This window comes from Poecilia reticulata, linkage group LG8 (genome assembly GCF_000633615.1).
Source record: "Poecilia reticulata strain Guanapo linkage group LG8, Guppy_female_1.0+MT, whole genome shotgun sequence".
NCBI classification, from domain to species: Eukaryota; Metazoa; Chordata; class Actinopteri; order Cyprinodontiformes; family Poeciliidae; genus Poecilia; species Poecilia reticulata.
In genome coordinates this window covers 11,017,116-11,033,233 of record NC_024338.1, presented here as the reverse complement: position 1 = coordinate 11,033,233, position 16,118 = coordinate 11,017,116, and the positions used below count along the sequence as shown (strand labels likewise).

The window sequence follows — 16,118 nt, the reverse complement described above, 5'->3', positions numbered from 1 at the left end:
ATCATTGCAGATGAAAGTCTACAGGTAGAAGGCCATTAGTTTTGGATTTGATATCTGAGCATATTTTATTAAGCGTGCCTGTTCCAAATGTTTTGGCCTTCAAGATGTGTTTATATCTGTGTTCTTTTTTTTTTTTTTTTGGCATGTTTATATCTGTCTTAAGGGACTATGGCTTATAGAAAATGTATCTAGTGTTCCTCTTCGTTCAGCAGTCTGGTTTGTCAGTTTGTCAGCGTTAGCAAGTATTGATCTAATCACTGTTTTGTAACCTGCTCAAAGTACCAGTGTAAAGGCCCATTTCAGCAGTTTCAAAATGATTCCCGTTACTACCGCTAAAAAGTGGCAACTCTTTAGTTTTTCTAATTGTTTGTACACCTAAAGTGCCTTGTAAAAGTTTAATTCGCTGTTTCCACATTCATTCACCAAACTCAATGTGTTTTAAATGGGATTTTATGTGATAGATTAACAGACAGCACTTAAATGTGAAGTGGAAGAAGCATGAGGCGTGCTTTTCTTAACTTTTTGAAAAGTCTGACAAGTGTGGCAGTCACCTGGACTTACCTATACTTACTCCGATGCCCCCCCTCCGCCCCCCCCGAAAAAAGTGCAGCCACTTTTATTTGTAAATGCAACTTTGTGTAATTTTATCTCAGTAAATCTGTTCTTTGAAAGTACTGTTTCCAATAAAACATATTATGTGCAGAGCAAAGTTAAAACACATGGAAAAGTTGAAGGGGTTTCACAACAGAAAGTTTTGATAAATATATAATTTTAATAACTTGTTTTGTTCACCTATTTTTAAGGTTGCTCTATGTTGTTCAGGTCATCCCAATAAGGAAAAATTTTCAACAGCATATGCATACACCAGACTTTATCAATATTTCCATCTATAATTAATGTTTTTATGTCACCAATCAGTGAAGTGTTTCTTATATAAACAGGGTAACATTAAGGGAGTTGAGGTCATCTTTTGATTAGTTTGTTAACATGTCTTTCTTGTCTAATTTACAGAAAAAAAATCATTTCTTAAAATAATTGTCTCTAAAACATTTACTAAATGACTAGGTTTAACACTCAGACCAAAGTTAAGAGGCGGTTCATTATTCCTCATAGACTCCACAGGTTAACAGCCTTCTAAGTGGTTTTATTCAGACACAGATGTCTAATTTCAAATGGATGTAAAATTTAAATCAGAGAAGAAAGAGAGAGAGGGTGAAAGGCAGACGCTGAATTGTGCCTTGGGTATGTTGCTGGCTCTGTCTGTCTCCTCCAGTCAGCCTTGGTTTGGTAGGAGGCCAGACCTCAGAGACCTTCAGCATGTGTGCCCGATTTCCACAAATGGAATCAGAAAGTGTGAGGGCTTCTACAAACAAGTGTGCAATTACCCCTGGAAAAAAATCCAATACTTCACATTTTTATTTATTGCATCTTGATTTGCAGTTTTTTGCACATATCAGCGGTAAAGTTTTACATTCTTAGCATAGACTCTAAGGAGTAATTTACCTTTGTATGCTGTATTCATTTAGAATATCCGCTTTTCCTCCCCGCTCATCCAGATTGGTTCATTCTTCATGATCAACCTGTGCCTGGTGGTCATCGCCACCCAATTCTCAGAGACCAAACAGCGGGAGCACCAGCTGATGCAGGAGCAAAGAGCGCAGTGCCTGTCCTCTTCCACCTTAGCCAGCATGGCTGAGCCAGGAGACTGCTACGAAGAGCTCTTCCAGCTGGTCTGTCACGTCCTTCGCAAGGCCAAGAGGAGATCAGCAGCTCTCTACTACACTCTGAGAGGCAAGCCCGCTCCGGCGAGTGTAGGCAGGGGCAATAGGCGAGGGGGAGGGAATGTCAACGGAGATCGGCATCATTTGAGGCATCACAGATGTAAGTATGAGGAAAATTATTAAAGCGAAATTAAATACATTAAGTCTGGCAGATTAACATGCAAAACTGTTCAAGATGGTGTTCATGATTAGACTTGTGTTGTTGTTGCTTCCCTGCAGCACCCAAATGTCCACACCATGGCAAGCAGAACCATGACTCCCAAGCTCAAGCTAACTCCATCAGCCTGACTGTCCAGAGCCCCGAGGAGTGCCCTATCTGTTTGAAAGAAGGTTCGAGGTCCGCGGGACAGGAGAACGGGGAAGAAAACGAAGAGGACGCCGTGAAGGAAACAGACAAAGAGGAGAACCACTTAGAGGAGAAGAAAAACGAGGAGAGGAGGCGAAGGAGGACGTGTTTTGGACGTTGTAGGGACCTCTGGAAGGATATGAGAAGGAGACTTTGGGGTATTGTGGAGAGCAAGTACTTCAGCAGGGGCATTATGATTGCAATTCTTATCAACACCATCAGCATGGGCATTGAACACCACAACCAGGTAAGATGATCAATCTCACTATCTCACCTTAAAATGAGGAACATGTGGTGAGGCGGATATGTGTGGAGCTTAGCCTCAGTTAGCTTGTTAAATGTTAAAATGTATCACTGTTCTGTTAGAAAAATCTCTTTTTATAGAATGTCAAGCGAAAACCAAACACTTTTCCACACCAGCACACAACAGGTCAAATATCTGTCAAGGAAGTTGGTGGAAGTGGGATGATTTAGATTTTTGTGAGAACATCAGGCAGCTAAAGCTTAATTGAAATATAGTATCATCAGGGCTGGACTTGGAATAAAATCGGTCCTGCTAGTTTTGACCTTGATGGCACACCATAGTCATTATATCTGAAGGCTCAAGACATATCAGAGGATATATGTGCTTATTGTGCTGTTTCAGACCTACAATTAAAAACATAGCCATGTTAAAAAATGGATATACTCTTCAACTACTGGACAATTTCATCCTGGGAAAGACGACCACAATGTCACAATTCCCATCTTGAAGTGGAAATGGATGTCAAAGAAACACTGCTACAGCTGTATGTTAGTGTTTTATGAAATATACTATTAATACAAATACAGAATTATACCCATAGTAAGACCATAACCACCTACTCCTCAGGAGCTCCTCATTAAAGTGTCGCCTTAAAGTAAAAAGTTGAGGACCAAACCCTAATTAATCTAGAAAATAATGTAACAGATTAGTTTTCTGGCTTTGCTCAGAAAAAAAAAAAAAAAGCATTTTCTGTACACCACCACACATCCTCAATCCTTCAATGTTCGATCCATTTCGCACTGTTGTAATTGTCAAGACAACGCTCTTATTTATTTGTGCACTTACTCCAAAAGCTCTGAGCCAGCAGAGATAGTGATTGTTTTGGAACACTGCATTCAATTATTTAGATTGGCATACAGCACTACGGTGTCAACAGAGTGCGTTGGCGTGATCATTTTTCACTCCCCTCTCACTCCGACGAGTCACAGAAAGAAATATTGCAACGGCAGATGAGATTCCGACAGATGAGCGTGGGCGTAGATCATCAGTGCCACACAGTTTCTTGACAGAGGTATAAACATTTAGCCCAACACCAGACAAAACATAGCCGGCTCTTTAACATCGGCCCAGTCTGTTCAGAGGCGAACGAAGCAGGTGTTGGCGAGGGAGAGTGGAAAACGCCTGCCAAGGACACACATGCACTTGCAAACACTTTTTTTTGTTGTTTTTGTCCGGTCTGTGTGAGGCCAAAGAAAATATCTTTTTTCATACTTGCGCAAAAGCACCAACAGAAACACATCCAAGTAAAAACTCGCAAGCTGTTACATAAGACAGCTTGATTCCTCTTCCTTTTCCTCTCCAGATCAGATGATTCTTCTCCATTTTTTCCCCCCTAATATTATTTCCACCTCACTCTCCTTATTCCCCCCCATTAAACTACTTTGTGTGTCTTTCCTTTCCACCTTTTCTATGGCTGCCTTTCTTCCTTCCTACCATCCTTCCTGTTTTACCTTAAGTGTCGCATCTACTCTCTGACTCTATTTTTTTCTTTTTACCTCCCTTGATTTCACCCGCTGCCTCCCCACTTTTTCCTCTGTCATCCACCCACTCACTCTCTGACAGTGTACAGAGTAGTTGCTTTCTGTTTCTCTCATCTCTGAAGACTCTAAAAATAAACGAGGGGTTGGTTGGGGAAGGTGGATCGAGGAGGGGGGGAGACAAGCGAGTAGACGGGGGGAAAAAGAGGAGGAAGGAGGCCTCCAAGGTGCAAAGGCAGGCAGAAGTCACACAGCAGTTTTAAGCTCTGTTCCTGGTGAGAATCGGGGTTTTTTATTTATTTTTTTTGAACAAGTGTGGGCTTTTCAAAGCAAAGAAACCCACATTGACGTTTGGACACACACGTCTTTATTGCTTTTTTGAGTATCTTCTGCATTTTTCTGCCTCCACAGGTTTTTTGCAGGTTGACAGAAAAGTATTCATTTAAGTGTTGGGTTATTTCTCTGTGTGAAAAGCACATTGCCTCCTGCACCAATCCCAACTAGAGGAATACCAAAGAGCAAAAACCTCATGGAGAACATTGATATATATTTGCCTGTGAATTTTATTGGCAATTTCAAATTCTTCATAGGAAAGTAATTGGCCCTTAAATCAGATCATTGGTTGAAAGCGACAACTGCTGATAAGTATTTGGTGTAAATTGGCAATGAGGCGTTTACGTGGCAATAGAGGAATTCTAGTCCGCCATTGGTTTAATTTGAGCAATGTGTCATAATAAAAGATACATTGCTTTTGTGACAAATTCACAGCAACTTTAAAGTTTTTTTTTTTGTTTTGTTTTTTTTACAGTGTGACCTTATAAAGGCTTATTTTATGCATGACGCATTTGGTAGCACTGTTTCTTTCAGCGAGAACGTCCTCGGTTCTACTCTCGGTCTGGAGTCTATCTGCGTTCTGCATTCTCACGTTCTTCTTGTTCATGTGTGGGTTCTCTCTCTGGGTACTCCAGTTTCCTCCTTTCAGTCCAAAATCATGACTGTTAGGTTATACATACTCTCCAAAATGGTCCATTTGTATGAGTGCATTCTTGTGTATTTCTGTGTTGCCCTGTTGGCCGAATGGACATAAAACCATACGAATGGATGAATGTACTGTACCTACCTAAGGAGGATGAATGGTCAAGTTCAAGTAGACATTGTAGAACAGCTTGAGACTGAGTTAAGCAATGGAAGGTAATAAGGCAAGGAAAAAAAGGATACTGTATAGAGGAGTTGGGCAAAAAGCCTGAAGAGGGAGTGATGATGGCATTTTGTCTGAGTTAAGCTGTGATGTCAAGAGTCGTGATAGGTATGTCAATAGCAATAAATCCCCCATCCTGTGCTGGTGTTAAGGATGAGTAAGGAAACTCTGGATATATCAAGGTCAAGGTTAGAGCAGGTGCAATGGAATAAAAATTGCATTTGTGTCTGTTTACCTCCTTATTACTGCCGTGCCTGATCAGGTGGCGTTATTGTATCTGTGGATTTTCCTTTTTACAACGCTGGATGTTTAGTGATAAGGAGTATTTTCCTTTGGTCCCTACTTAACTTTAAGTGTTTTTTTTATGTTTTGTTTTTCTTTTTTTTTACCTTTCCTCCTAACTCATCCTGTCTTCACCGGCACCACCATCTACTGTCTTCTCCTCATCTCCCTCTTCTAAATTCACTCCGTTCCTTTCCTGTTCTCTTTCTACTGATCGACAGGATGATATCGATTGGGAAGAGATGGGTCAGCCTGATAATGAGACTCAGAAAAAGGAGAGAGGAAAAAAAGGGATGGAAGTACTGGGGGAATGGAGATAGATTGGAGGCAGAAGCGGATTAGAGGCGGGGAGGGCCGAGAATGTGTTTCTCTGACATGGTTTGCTAACTTTGGCAGGGCTCTGCTGGCTGTTTTTCTTTTCTTTTTTTTTTTTTTTTCTTCTGCTGGCTTTGAAACTGAAAATTCACAGGGGGTATCAGTGAAAGCATCTGATCCATATTGTGCAAACACAACATTCAGTCTTATGCACAATACACTGGGATAAAGTGCGTCTAGTCATGCACAGTCACATACAAATGGAAATAAACCCTGCCTTGTGTGTTTCAGGGTTTGCTACTTGTGCAGTGCAGTTCTCATACAGTGCCCAACAAAAGTACTCGCACCTTTTGAGTCTTTCAGCATCTGTTATATCACTCCACATATTGTATTTTATTGGAATTTTCTGTGATAAACCCACATAAATTAGTATGCCATTTATACGTAAAAAAGGTTGCATGTTTTCAAAATAGAATAAAAAATGAAATAAAAAGTGCGATCGTGTGTTCGGGCTCCAGTCAGTGCTCTAAAAAGCTGCCTTTCTTTGGCAGCAAATGCATCTGCACGTCTTTTTGGGTATCCCTCAAACACTTTTGGATACCCTAGAGACTAAAATCTCATCCAAAATTGGATGAAGAGTGTCTAACCAGCAATTTTCAGGTCTTGACAGATTCATGAATTTGCATTAATCCCTCCTGTGTGGCTTCTTACAACCACTTTCTTACTGCAGATGCTGAGTTTCTTGCCCACAACCAAACGTAGTCAGGTTGGACGGGGAACATTTGTGGACAGCAAATTCAAGACGTTCTAAAAAGCTTCTCAATTTATTTATGTTTTGAATATTGACTAAGGCATTCTAGCAAAAGCATACGCTTTAATTTAAAAAATGACATTGTTGCTTTAACTGTAGGTTATGTCTTTTGCACCCTCCGTCCTTCTTCCCATCTCTTCTGATCAAATTCCCTGGCACTTCTGAAAGAAAGCATCTTTACAGCATGATAACGTTGGTTCAAACAGTTTTCCGTGTAGAACAGAAAGTTTAATTTAGACATCATCTGACCAGAAAACCTTCTTCCACATCATTGTTGTTTCCCCTGTGTGGTCTTTGATCAGCTTTAAATGGATTTCTCATGACTTTTTCTCTGGATTTGAACAAAGGATTTGTTCAATTTTTGGAGGTTTGTCAACAGATTCTCTTGCCTGAGTTGTCGATATCTTCAGCTGATCCAGAGTTAAAATGGAGTAATTGACAGCTTCCCTGATTAATGGTCTCTTTCCTCGGCCTGTCAGTTTAGTTGGACAGCCGTGTTTTGCTGGATGCACGACTGATTTGACAGTGCAGAGTGAGATGTTGAGAATTCTGAATATTATTTCATAACCCAACTCAGCTTTAATCTCCAAACTTACCTGCCTTCTGTCCTCGTTGGCTTTTGTGATCATGTCTCTTTACTAATATCCTTTTCATAGAGTATCTCTTTTAGTTTCAATAACCAAAATAATATATTGAATGTTGTGGTTGTAATGACAAAAAAACCCAAAGAAAAAACATTTAATTCACAAAGTATGAAAGATTTTGTAAGGCACCATAATTATCTATCCTGTTTAGTGTGTCTTATACATCTAATGCAACATGAAAAATAGCCCAGTCTCTTCATTCTTTACTTTTTGTTTTACTTCAACATTTTTGATTCCATCCTCCCTACTGACTTGTTATTTTTTGACTTTGTCTTTTTTATGTTTTTGTGTCCCTGTGCTGTGTCTGTGTCCACCAAGCCTGAGGAACTGACCAATGTCCTGGAAATCTGCAACATTGTCTTCACCAGCATGTTTACCCTGGAGATGATCCTAAAGCTCACAGCTTTTGGCTTTTTTGAGTACTTGAGGAACCCATACAACATCTTCGATGGCATTATTGTCATCATCAGGTCTGTAATCCATCATAATCAAGGAAAAGTATCGGACAAACATGTAATGTATGATGATGTTGCACGTCTGATGTGGATCTACATTCAAGTGACGACTATCATTCCAGAAATTGTACATTTTTGCCTTATTCTATTATGAAGTTGAGTTGAATGGAACCAAAGTACAATTAAAACAAATGTAAATTTTAAAAAATCAGATTTTCTGCATACAATAGAATCAAATACCAGCATAATTTTTTTTTACTCCCAGAGTTACCAGTTGTCTTTATTTCTCCATGTCATCCCACGCTGTCTAATTGCGCACACTTTCTGCGACACAAACTCCAGTGTGTGTGAGATCATTGGTCAGGCAGATGGTGGTCTGTCAGTGCTGAGGACGTTCAGGCTGCTGAGGGTCATTAAGCTGGTGAGGTTCATGCCTGCACTGAGACGGCAGCTTGTGGTCCTGATGAAGACCATGGACAACGTGGCCACCTTCTGCATGCTGCTCATGCTCTTCATATTCATCTTCAGGTAAACTTATCACTTCTTTTTGGAATCTGACAAGGAAGAAAATCTACATTTTACCCATACGAGCTGTCAAACTAACAAAAGGACATGTCTTTTATTAACAAATGAGTTGAAAGTTTCTCCCAAGCAGTATGTGTAACATTTGCTGTAGGTTTGAGACTGAAAATGTTTTTTTTTTTTTTTTTTTCCATCATCACTGCAAACCATTAAATAAAAATATCTAAAGTGCTGTCCATCACTGGTTCAGTGAGCATTATTTTGATTTTAGTAGTCTCATCTTGAAATTGTTATAAGTGCTATCACATTTGTCAGAGTAGTTTAAACATTTGCTTCCCTAAGAACAGTTTAATTTTAATGTTTTTTTTTGTTTGTTTTGTTTTTAACAAAAAAACTGTTATTTTTTGTGCATGGAATAATAACTTCAATTATGTTTTCTGAAGCAAGAACTAAATGGAACAATTGAAAATTAACTTTACTTTTCTCAAATCCACACAAATGTATCCTTTCATCCTGGTATATAGATATAAATCCACTCAAACTGATACTTGGTTAAATGTCTGCTTGCATCAGCGTGCTTGTTGTAGTCATCGATAAGCTTCCTTTAATTAAACAGCGTATTTTGTGTATATTCAGTTGTTCATAAAAACAATCTTGTTTTGCTGCAGTATCTTGGGGATGCATATATTTGGCTGTAAGTTCAGTTTGAAGACAGAGGCAGGAGATACGGTTCCCGACAGGAAGAACTTTGACTCCTTGCTTTGGGCCATCGTCACTGTGTTTCAGGTACAAGTAGTTTAAACTCACAAATTCATACCGAGCAAACAAAAGGCCTAAAATGCTTTTCACTCTGCTCGCGTCTGCTTTAGATTCTAACTCAGGAGGACTGGAACATGGTTCTCTACAACGGCATGGCGTCCACCTCTCCCTGCGCTGCTCTTTACTTCGTCGCCCTTATGACATTTGGAAACTACGTGCTCTTCAATTTACTCGTTGCCATCTTGGTCGAAGGTTTTCAGGCAGAGGTAATCATAGAGTCAAACCGTGCATTGAACGCAATACGACAAAAATAAATAAGATGTTGTGTTTTTTAAACTGCATGTTTTGTGTTTTTCTAAAAGCCTCCACTTTATGTGTCCTTTTTCTCTTCTTCCTCCAACAGGGCGACGCAAATCGCTCCTATTCGGATGACGACAGGTCCTCCTGTAATTTTGACGAAAATGATAAGCAAAAAGACTCCCTTCACCTCTCAGGTGCAATGTCTCTGACTATTTAGCAGAGTTTTTTCACTGCTGTTACAACTCGTTTGGGAAGTATTTTAGAAACTATATTCTAAGAGCTTCATAGAGAAAAACGACTCGTCTTCTTTAATGTGTCAGAATTTTATCCTTTTTCATACTTTAATCTGTACAGCAGTTCTTCTGAAACTTCAATATTGTCCTAAAATAAACATAGATTTTTATCAAATCTATGTATTTACTTGTCTAATTCATTTATAAATAATTATATTGTTATTATAAAGGTGTACTGTCACAGCAGTGTGTGCTGTGAAATTTGCAGGTTGTAACCTGTGGCATAAAATCCGTACAGTTTTCACAAGAAAAGCTTGCTAAGCACCTTCCCCAGACTAAAGATGTAAGCTTAATAAACTTTATGGATTGCAAACTCCATTTCAGTTCTAGCATTCTCTCTGCATATCCCTTCATAGTTGCTGAAAAGGCAGGAATGGACTGCAGTGCGGAGCGGCATTTAGCAGCACATTAGGGAGCCGTCTGATGGTGTCTGATCACCGTTCCCCGGAGTTCAAGTGTACCTTTTTAAATGTCACTGTTGGTGGAAGAAAAGCACATTTGAATTGTTTTTTAAAGACCAATTTCTCCCAAAGACACGTTCAGCAATGGATAAACCACTGGCAGATATCCCTTTGTTTCACTGTTATGAGTTTCTTTCTGCCTTCTGAGAGACAATTTATTGTGAATTAAATCCTCCTCTGCCCCTTGGAGGTGGCTGTAACATTGTTTTGGGACATTTATTGTGTACAGTGATGCGGAGGCCTCTGCTTTCATAGCAGCAGCAGACAAAGCATAAACAAAGAAAGGCAAGGGGTGTATTTAATGCTCCTCGTTTCTCCTTTTGACAGTTTCTTTCCCCTCATCTGTCTTATTTTTCGCTTTACCTCCACTTAACACTCCTGTTAAATTCCTTTGTTTGCCTCCTGCACTTTTCCTCCTGTCTTCTGCAGACCCAAAGATCTGCACCCTGACCCCTAATGGACACCTGGACATGTCATTGTTGCCTGCTGGTCTGTTTCCAGGAGAGAAGTTGACCTTTGCACTCGGCTCCAGAAAGAACAGTGTTATTTCTCTGGGCAGAGCTGACCTGGAGAGGAGGGCTGCGGTAAGTGGAAAAGGTTGTAAACGTAAACTTTAACCACATTAGCTCCTGACTGAATAACAATGTATGTGCTATGTAGAATAGTTAGCTCTTGAGACTGTCGAGACTCTCGGCCTCGTTTATCAAACCTGGCACAGATTTGGGTAAAAAATGACTACAGGGCGAGTTCCAAATATGATTCATGAAACTTTGTATGCTGGCCAGTTGCAGGGTATGATCAATGGTGTTGATGTAGTAGCTGGAAACAATCACCCAGTAATGCAACATTCTTGTTTATTTTCAACATGGATGAACAAAAGAGAAAAAAAAAATCAACATTTTTCTCAGAGTTTAAAGAGACAGAAGATTTTTAACAAGTTTAAAGAAGCTTCTAAAACTCAGACCAAATCTCTCTTTGAAAATATGCAATGCCTAATTATAGATCTATCTATCTAGGCGATCAGTGTTTATTTTCAATAAACAGAGGCCAGTGAGAGGATTTTTTTTTAAATTGTACTCTTAGAAATTCATAATAGATTTTCCTTTATCAGTATCCAGGTCGAGGTTACCACAACTGGGGCCGTCCGCTGCCTCCCCAGCCTCACCCCCTGTGGGCCCGTCGCTCCAGCTGGAGCAGCCTTGGGGGCCGACCCTGCTCCTCCTCATCTCCCTCTGCCAGCCCGGCCATAACGCCTACATCTGCAAGGCCCTTTTACGGCTACGGTCTCGGGGGTCTTGGAGGCGTGGTAGGGGGAAGCCTCCGTATCCGCGGCCCTCGCGCGTCCTCGTCTCCCCACCATCACATCCAACCTGATGAAGAGGAGTCCCTCCTCTCTCCGCCTGCTGCCGCTCCTCATTGTCTTCAGCTGCCGCATCCGAAGCTCCACGACTATTTTGCACCTCGTAGGGACCGCAGAGCTCTCTCCCTGGAGCTCCCCCACATGCTCCAGTCTCCGGCTGGGAACCCACAGCAACATCATCCTCTCCCTCCCGTGAAACTCCATGCTCACCACAGGAAGAAGAGCCTCTCTGGAGGCCTTGTGATCAGCACCGGTGGGGACTTGGAGGGAATCCACCAGGACTGCAACGGGAAGACGCCGCTGTCGCACCTGCTCCTCCCACCCTCAAGGCGGCAGCCGGAGCAGACCGGAGGGGTGAACCTCCAGAGCCACCTGATGACGGATGTCTTCCCCCAGGTCAACACACGCAGCAAGGACAGGGAGGACCTGGACGACGACATCGAATATGTGAGTTAGTGTTTGTTTGCATGGAAAGGCGAAAGAGCCTAAATGTTTGTTTCTTTTATGAGAAGTGATATTCAGCTGCACCTCCACACAGACAGACAGCAACTTAGAGGAAATGAGCAGTATCTGCTTTTAGGACTTGAAGAAAGTAGTCTGTTAACTCCGAAGTTAAAGAGCTGGATTTTGAAAACACTGTGATCGTTTAGTCCACTGTGTCTGATTTTTCTCAACTTTCCATCGCTCACAGTCGATCATCACTCGTTGGAGTTTAGTTTTTTTTTTCCATTTGTAAGCAAGTAACTGTATGAGCAAAACAAGGTTAATTGGGAAGGACTATTTAGAAAGCATCGGAGAAGAACTGTGCAGATGGTAACGTTGAAAGATGTCCAAGTCGTTGCCACATTAATGTTTCACTTGCGTGAATAATTTAAAAAAAATGCAGCCTAAACAGGCTCTTTCTATGAAGCTTTGTGTTTTCGTAGCTGTGTATTTATGTGTACCTTTGTGAGCTCTGATCTTTGTGTTTGTTGCAGAGCTTATGCTTCAGAATCCAGAAGATGTTGGAGGCATACAGACCAGACTGGTGTGAGACGAGAGAAGACTGGTCCATCTTTCTCTTCTCCCCACAGAACAAGTGAGTTCATTCTCTCTTTCCGCTTTAGGATTTATGGATAGTGACAGGCTTATTGCTCAATAGTGAGTTTGTTCACAGGTTTCACTCCTAACGTCATTAACTTTAGAAATAAAAAAAAACATTATACATTTCCAGAAGATACAATAATATTTTAGATAAACAGCATGTGGTGTCATTTTCTGAAAAATGAGATGGTATAGTTCAAGCATAAAGTTGCTACACTTAGCTTAACTAACAGATTTTTTTTCTTCCAGAGTGCTTATGGTGCCCCTTTTACAATGCCACCCTGAGCAGTGAACCATAAAACCCCAATAAAAAATCACCAGTCCACAAATATGGATGATGTACCTTTAGTACTTAGATAAAGTTGATTTGGAAATTTTTCACAATCGCTCCAAATTTTTACACAATGTTTCTAGATTTTGGAATGTCATTATTAATAACAAATATAATCTAAAATGATCACATTTATCTCCCACTGTTGTTCTTTTTGATTGAGAATAAACATGGCAAAAGAACAGATAAAACTAAATAATTGTCTTGTCCAGTTTTTACCAACAGCAGACTGGACTGGAGCCTCGCAAGACACATCATTGTGATTTGCATCACCTTACAGGGATAAGCTAAAATCTGCATTCAAGCCATTACTACTGATGGCTTGAATGCAGATATTAATATTTTTATTAAAAAAAAAAAAAAAAAACTTTGAAAACTCTCCATGTTTCTTTACAATAAATATATATTTTCCTCATTTGTATATTCCTGTCATCTGTTCTGATAAGCACTTCAGTGAAAATATTAATTGCTTTTTGGCAGTGAGCACTGTCACATGCTCACTTTTCGTGTGAAAGCAGATTCACTGTTCATACTGAGCGTCCCATTTCCTTCTGCTGTCAGCCCCTCCCCCTCCCTTTTCTCTGTGCGTTTCTCTCGGATCCCTCGACTCCGTTCTCCCTCTGTACTCAGGGTTCCTGGGATTCTGGGAGTGCCGTTAAAGTAATTTGTTTTGAATTAGAAGCTGTGTAAACAGGGCCTATTTACTCACTGAGATGTGAAGAAGCTACCATGCAGTCACGGGAGCCTGTTCCAGTTTGATTGGATGGAAGTGGCAGATGAGCTCAGGAGCAGTGTTAGGACAATAACTGTCTGTGATGCCTTTTTGTCAAAAAAACCCAAAACATTCTTCATCTTGTTTTCTCCTGTCAGGTTCAGACAGATGTGCCAGTCCATCATCGCCCATAAGCTGTTTGACTATGTTGTGTTGGCCTTCATCTTCTCCAACTGCATCACAGTGGCTCTTGAGAGGCCAAAGATCCTTCAAGGCAGCTTGGTAAATGCATGTGAAATGTGTGTCAATGCAGTTTTTCCATGTTAAAACAGTTGTACCCTTTGAACAACTTTTTGCTTTTCAAATCACTAGAACACAGCCAACTTAAGAGTTTTGGTATTTTTTTATGTAATTTTGTTAGAGCAACACAAAGGAGTGAAATATAAAATTAAGGTTTTTTTTTTACAAAAAACAAAAAAAGAAATCTGCTAGGATGAAACGAAAGGTTTAGATATGCTTTAGTGCAGCTGCAAACCTTCCCTTATTCCACCTAAGCAGCTAAGAGAGGAACTCTGGAGGATTTATAAACATCTAGAGCTCAGATGGGGGAATCTGTTGAGAAGAAGATTTTTTTTTTCTCATGCACTCCTCAAATCTAGTTTTGGTGGAAGAGTGGATAGAAAGAGAGCCATTATTGTGAAGGCCATAAGAACATATGGCATAAACAGAGCTGGAGCTGTTTTGCAAAGAGAGAATTGCCAAAATTTTCAGTGTGTTAATATGCAAATCCGGCAGACACAAAGCCAGAAGACTTGTGTAAAAGCTGTATTTGAACAGAAAGATTATTCTGAAAACTGCTCAGTGAACACTCTTGACGATTTTTCTTTCTTCCGGTATTACATATTTTGCGATCCGTCCTATAAAAGACCAATAGAGGATGTGAATACTTTTGCAAGGAGCTCTGTGTGTTAAATTGAGGCTGCTCGTAAATGCTCCTGGTTTTTTTTCTTTACTTTGTAGCAGCATCTTTCTTATGACATATTGAATGTTATCCTCTAATAGGTGCTGCAAAGACACTTTAAAACTCCTGATTGGTCCATTTGGTGCTTCTGACACTTGACTCTCTTTGCTTCTCTCTTTTCTGCTCATACAGGAAAGAGTCTTTCTCACCATTTCCAACTACATCTTTACTGCCATCTTTGTGGGCGAGATGACTCTCAAGGTAACATTTTACAACCTGTCTCTCTTTACTGTTAGGGCAGGCTCCAAAGAGATGTCTTCTTTGTTTGCCTACTTCAATTGACTTGCCTTCAGTTCTCACACAGAGCATACTGTTTCCTTCTTTTTTTTTTTTCTTTTGCAGCCACTTCCCAGGTTCTTCTGAGGGAAAAAAAACAGTTATGCAGTGTCATTAATTAGTGGCTGATCTACTCCTATACATATTCCCCTACTTGCTGCATTTCTCTCTCTTCCTTTTCTCTCCACTTCTATGGTTTAACTTCTCTGGGGTCTGAGCAGTCATTTTTGTAATTCTCAATCTGTTTGTTTCTCTGTCTTTTTTTTCTTCTTTCTTCTCCCTCACTCTTTCGTTCCCATCGTCTGTTTTCTTTGAAAAAGTGTCTGGCATAAGTGGGCCATCAATTATGTACTCCCGCAATCAATTATTAACCAATCTGAGCCCGTCAAGGAGCCGCAGACTTGTCAGCCCCCTGGCCAAGCGGTACATGTCTCCCTTTGAGCCTGTGTGTATCTCCAGAACGTGTGTCGATGCGCTTGTTTGTGTAACATCAATCTCTCCATAGGATTCTATCATCTGTTTGAATGCTGCATACAAGATGGAGCCAAAAAAAAAAGGAAACAAAAATACGACACAGTAGGAGAAATGGTCAGCAATCTGAAGCATCTTCAGGCAAAATATTGGAGTTACAAAAAATATGTTTGATGTATAATGTAATTTTTTTGTGTGTGGTTTCTGGAGACCATACAAATCAAAAGAGATGCAGTGCTATGCAAAAGTATCGAGTCACTCATCATTCCCTTATAAGTGGCTTCTGAGAATTCAGAGTTTCTTGTATAGTCCTATCCGAACAAGTTTTCTCTGAAGGTCTTTCTTTGGACTTTATCAGGACTGATATTCTCCAATTTCAGAGGAATGTTTGTTTCTATGTTTGTTTGTAACATTCAAACATAAAACAAAAAAATAAAGCTTTTAAACTCAGTCGAAACTACAAACACTAAGAGATTGCTATTTATTCAGTTCACTGTTTTTTTTTTTTAGGATTTAAATCAGTTAAGACTTTTGGCATTCGGACCTTGGATGTTTCCCACGGACTGATCTTTCAATCGTGTTGATGTTTGCACAGCACCCTTTCATGATCTCTCAAAGCTTTGCTGAACACTTGGCAAATAGCTTCTAATGTCAGCGGCGGATTTTTGCGTAAGCAGAAACGATGCTCCCACTTCTGCCATGCGAGATTCAGCATCCATCTGCGTGCATCTAAACTGTGATGTTAGCTCAACATCTGTGCGTCGGTGTCATCTCACGTTGCACAGAAGGCAAAGATAAAAGCTTTAGCTCTGGGGTCTCGCTTCAGCTGTGAACTTTGTTTTCGAGATCAGTGATGGCGACAGCCATTATTACTTGCAGGTGCCAGATGTTTGTTGCTTTTTACCACGTTTTCCA

General features: G+C 40.3%; 1 protein-coding gene across 5 annotated transcripts in view; it reads left to right on the top strand.

Annotated features, from left to right (window-relative positions):
- The window catches only part of LOC103468615 (voltage-dependent T-type calcium channel subunit alpha-1I), a 159,930-nt gene that overhangs the window by 105,157 nt on the left and 38,655 nt on the right, over positions 1–16,118 (top strand). For all 5 annotated transcript variants that reach the window (XM_008415792.2, XM_008415791.2, XM_008415790.2 and 2 more), the window contains exons 9-20: positions 1,557–1,881; positions 2,001–2,374; positions 7,478–7,629; positions 7,957–8,142; positions 8,805–8,922; positions 9,006–9,161; positions 9,299–9,389; positions 10,379–10,533; positions 11,061–11,756; positions 12,287–12,387; positions 13,594–13,717; positions 14,589–14,657. In XM_008415792.2, coding sequence (XP_008414014.1) covers positions 1,557–1,881; positions 2,001–2,374; positions 7,478–7,629; positions 7,957–8,142; positions 8,805–8,922; positions 9,006–9,161; positions 9,299–9,389; positions 10,379–10,533; positions 11,061–11,756; positions 12,287–12,387; positions 13,594–13,717; positions 14,589–14,657 — 2,547 coding nt within the window. The remainder of the gene's footprint in view (positions 1–1,556; positions 1,882–2,000; positions 2,375–7,477; positions 7,630–7,956; positions 8,143–8,804; positions 8,923–9,005; positions 9,162–9,298; positions 9,390–10,378; positions 10,534–11,060; positions 11,757–12,286; positions 12,388–13,593; positions 13,718–14,588; positions 14,658–16,118) is intronic.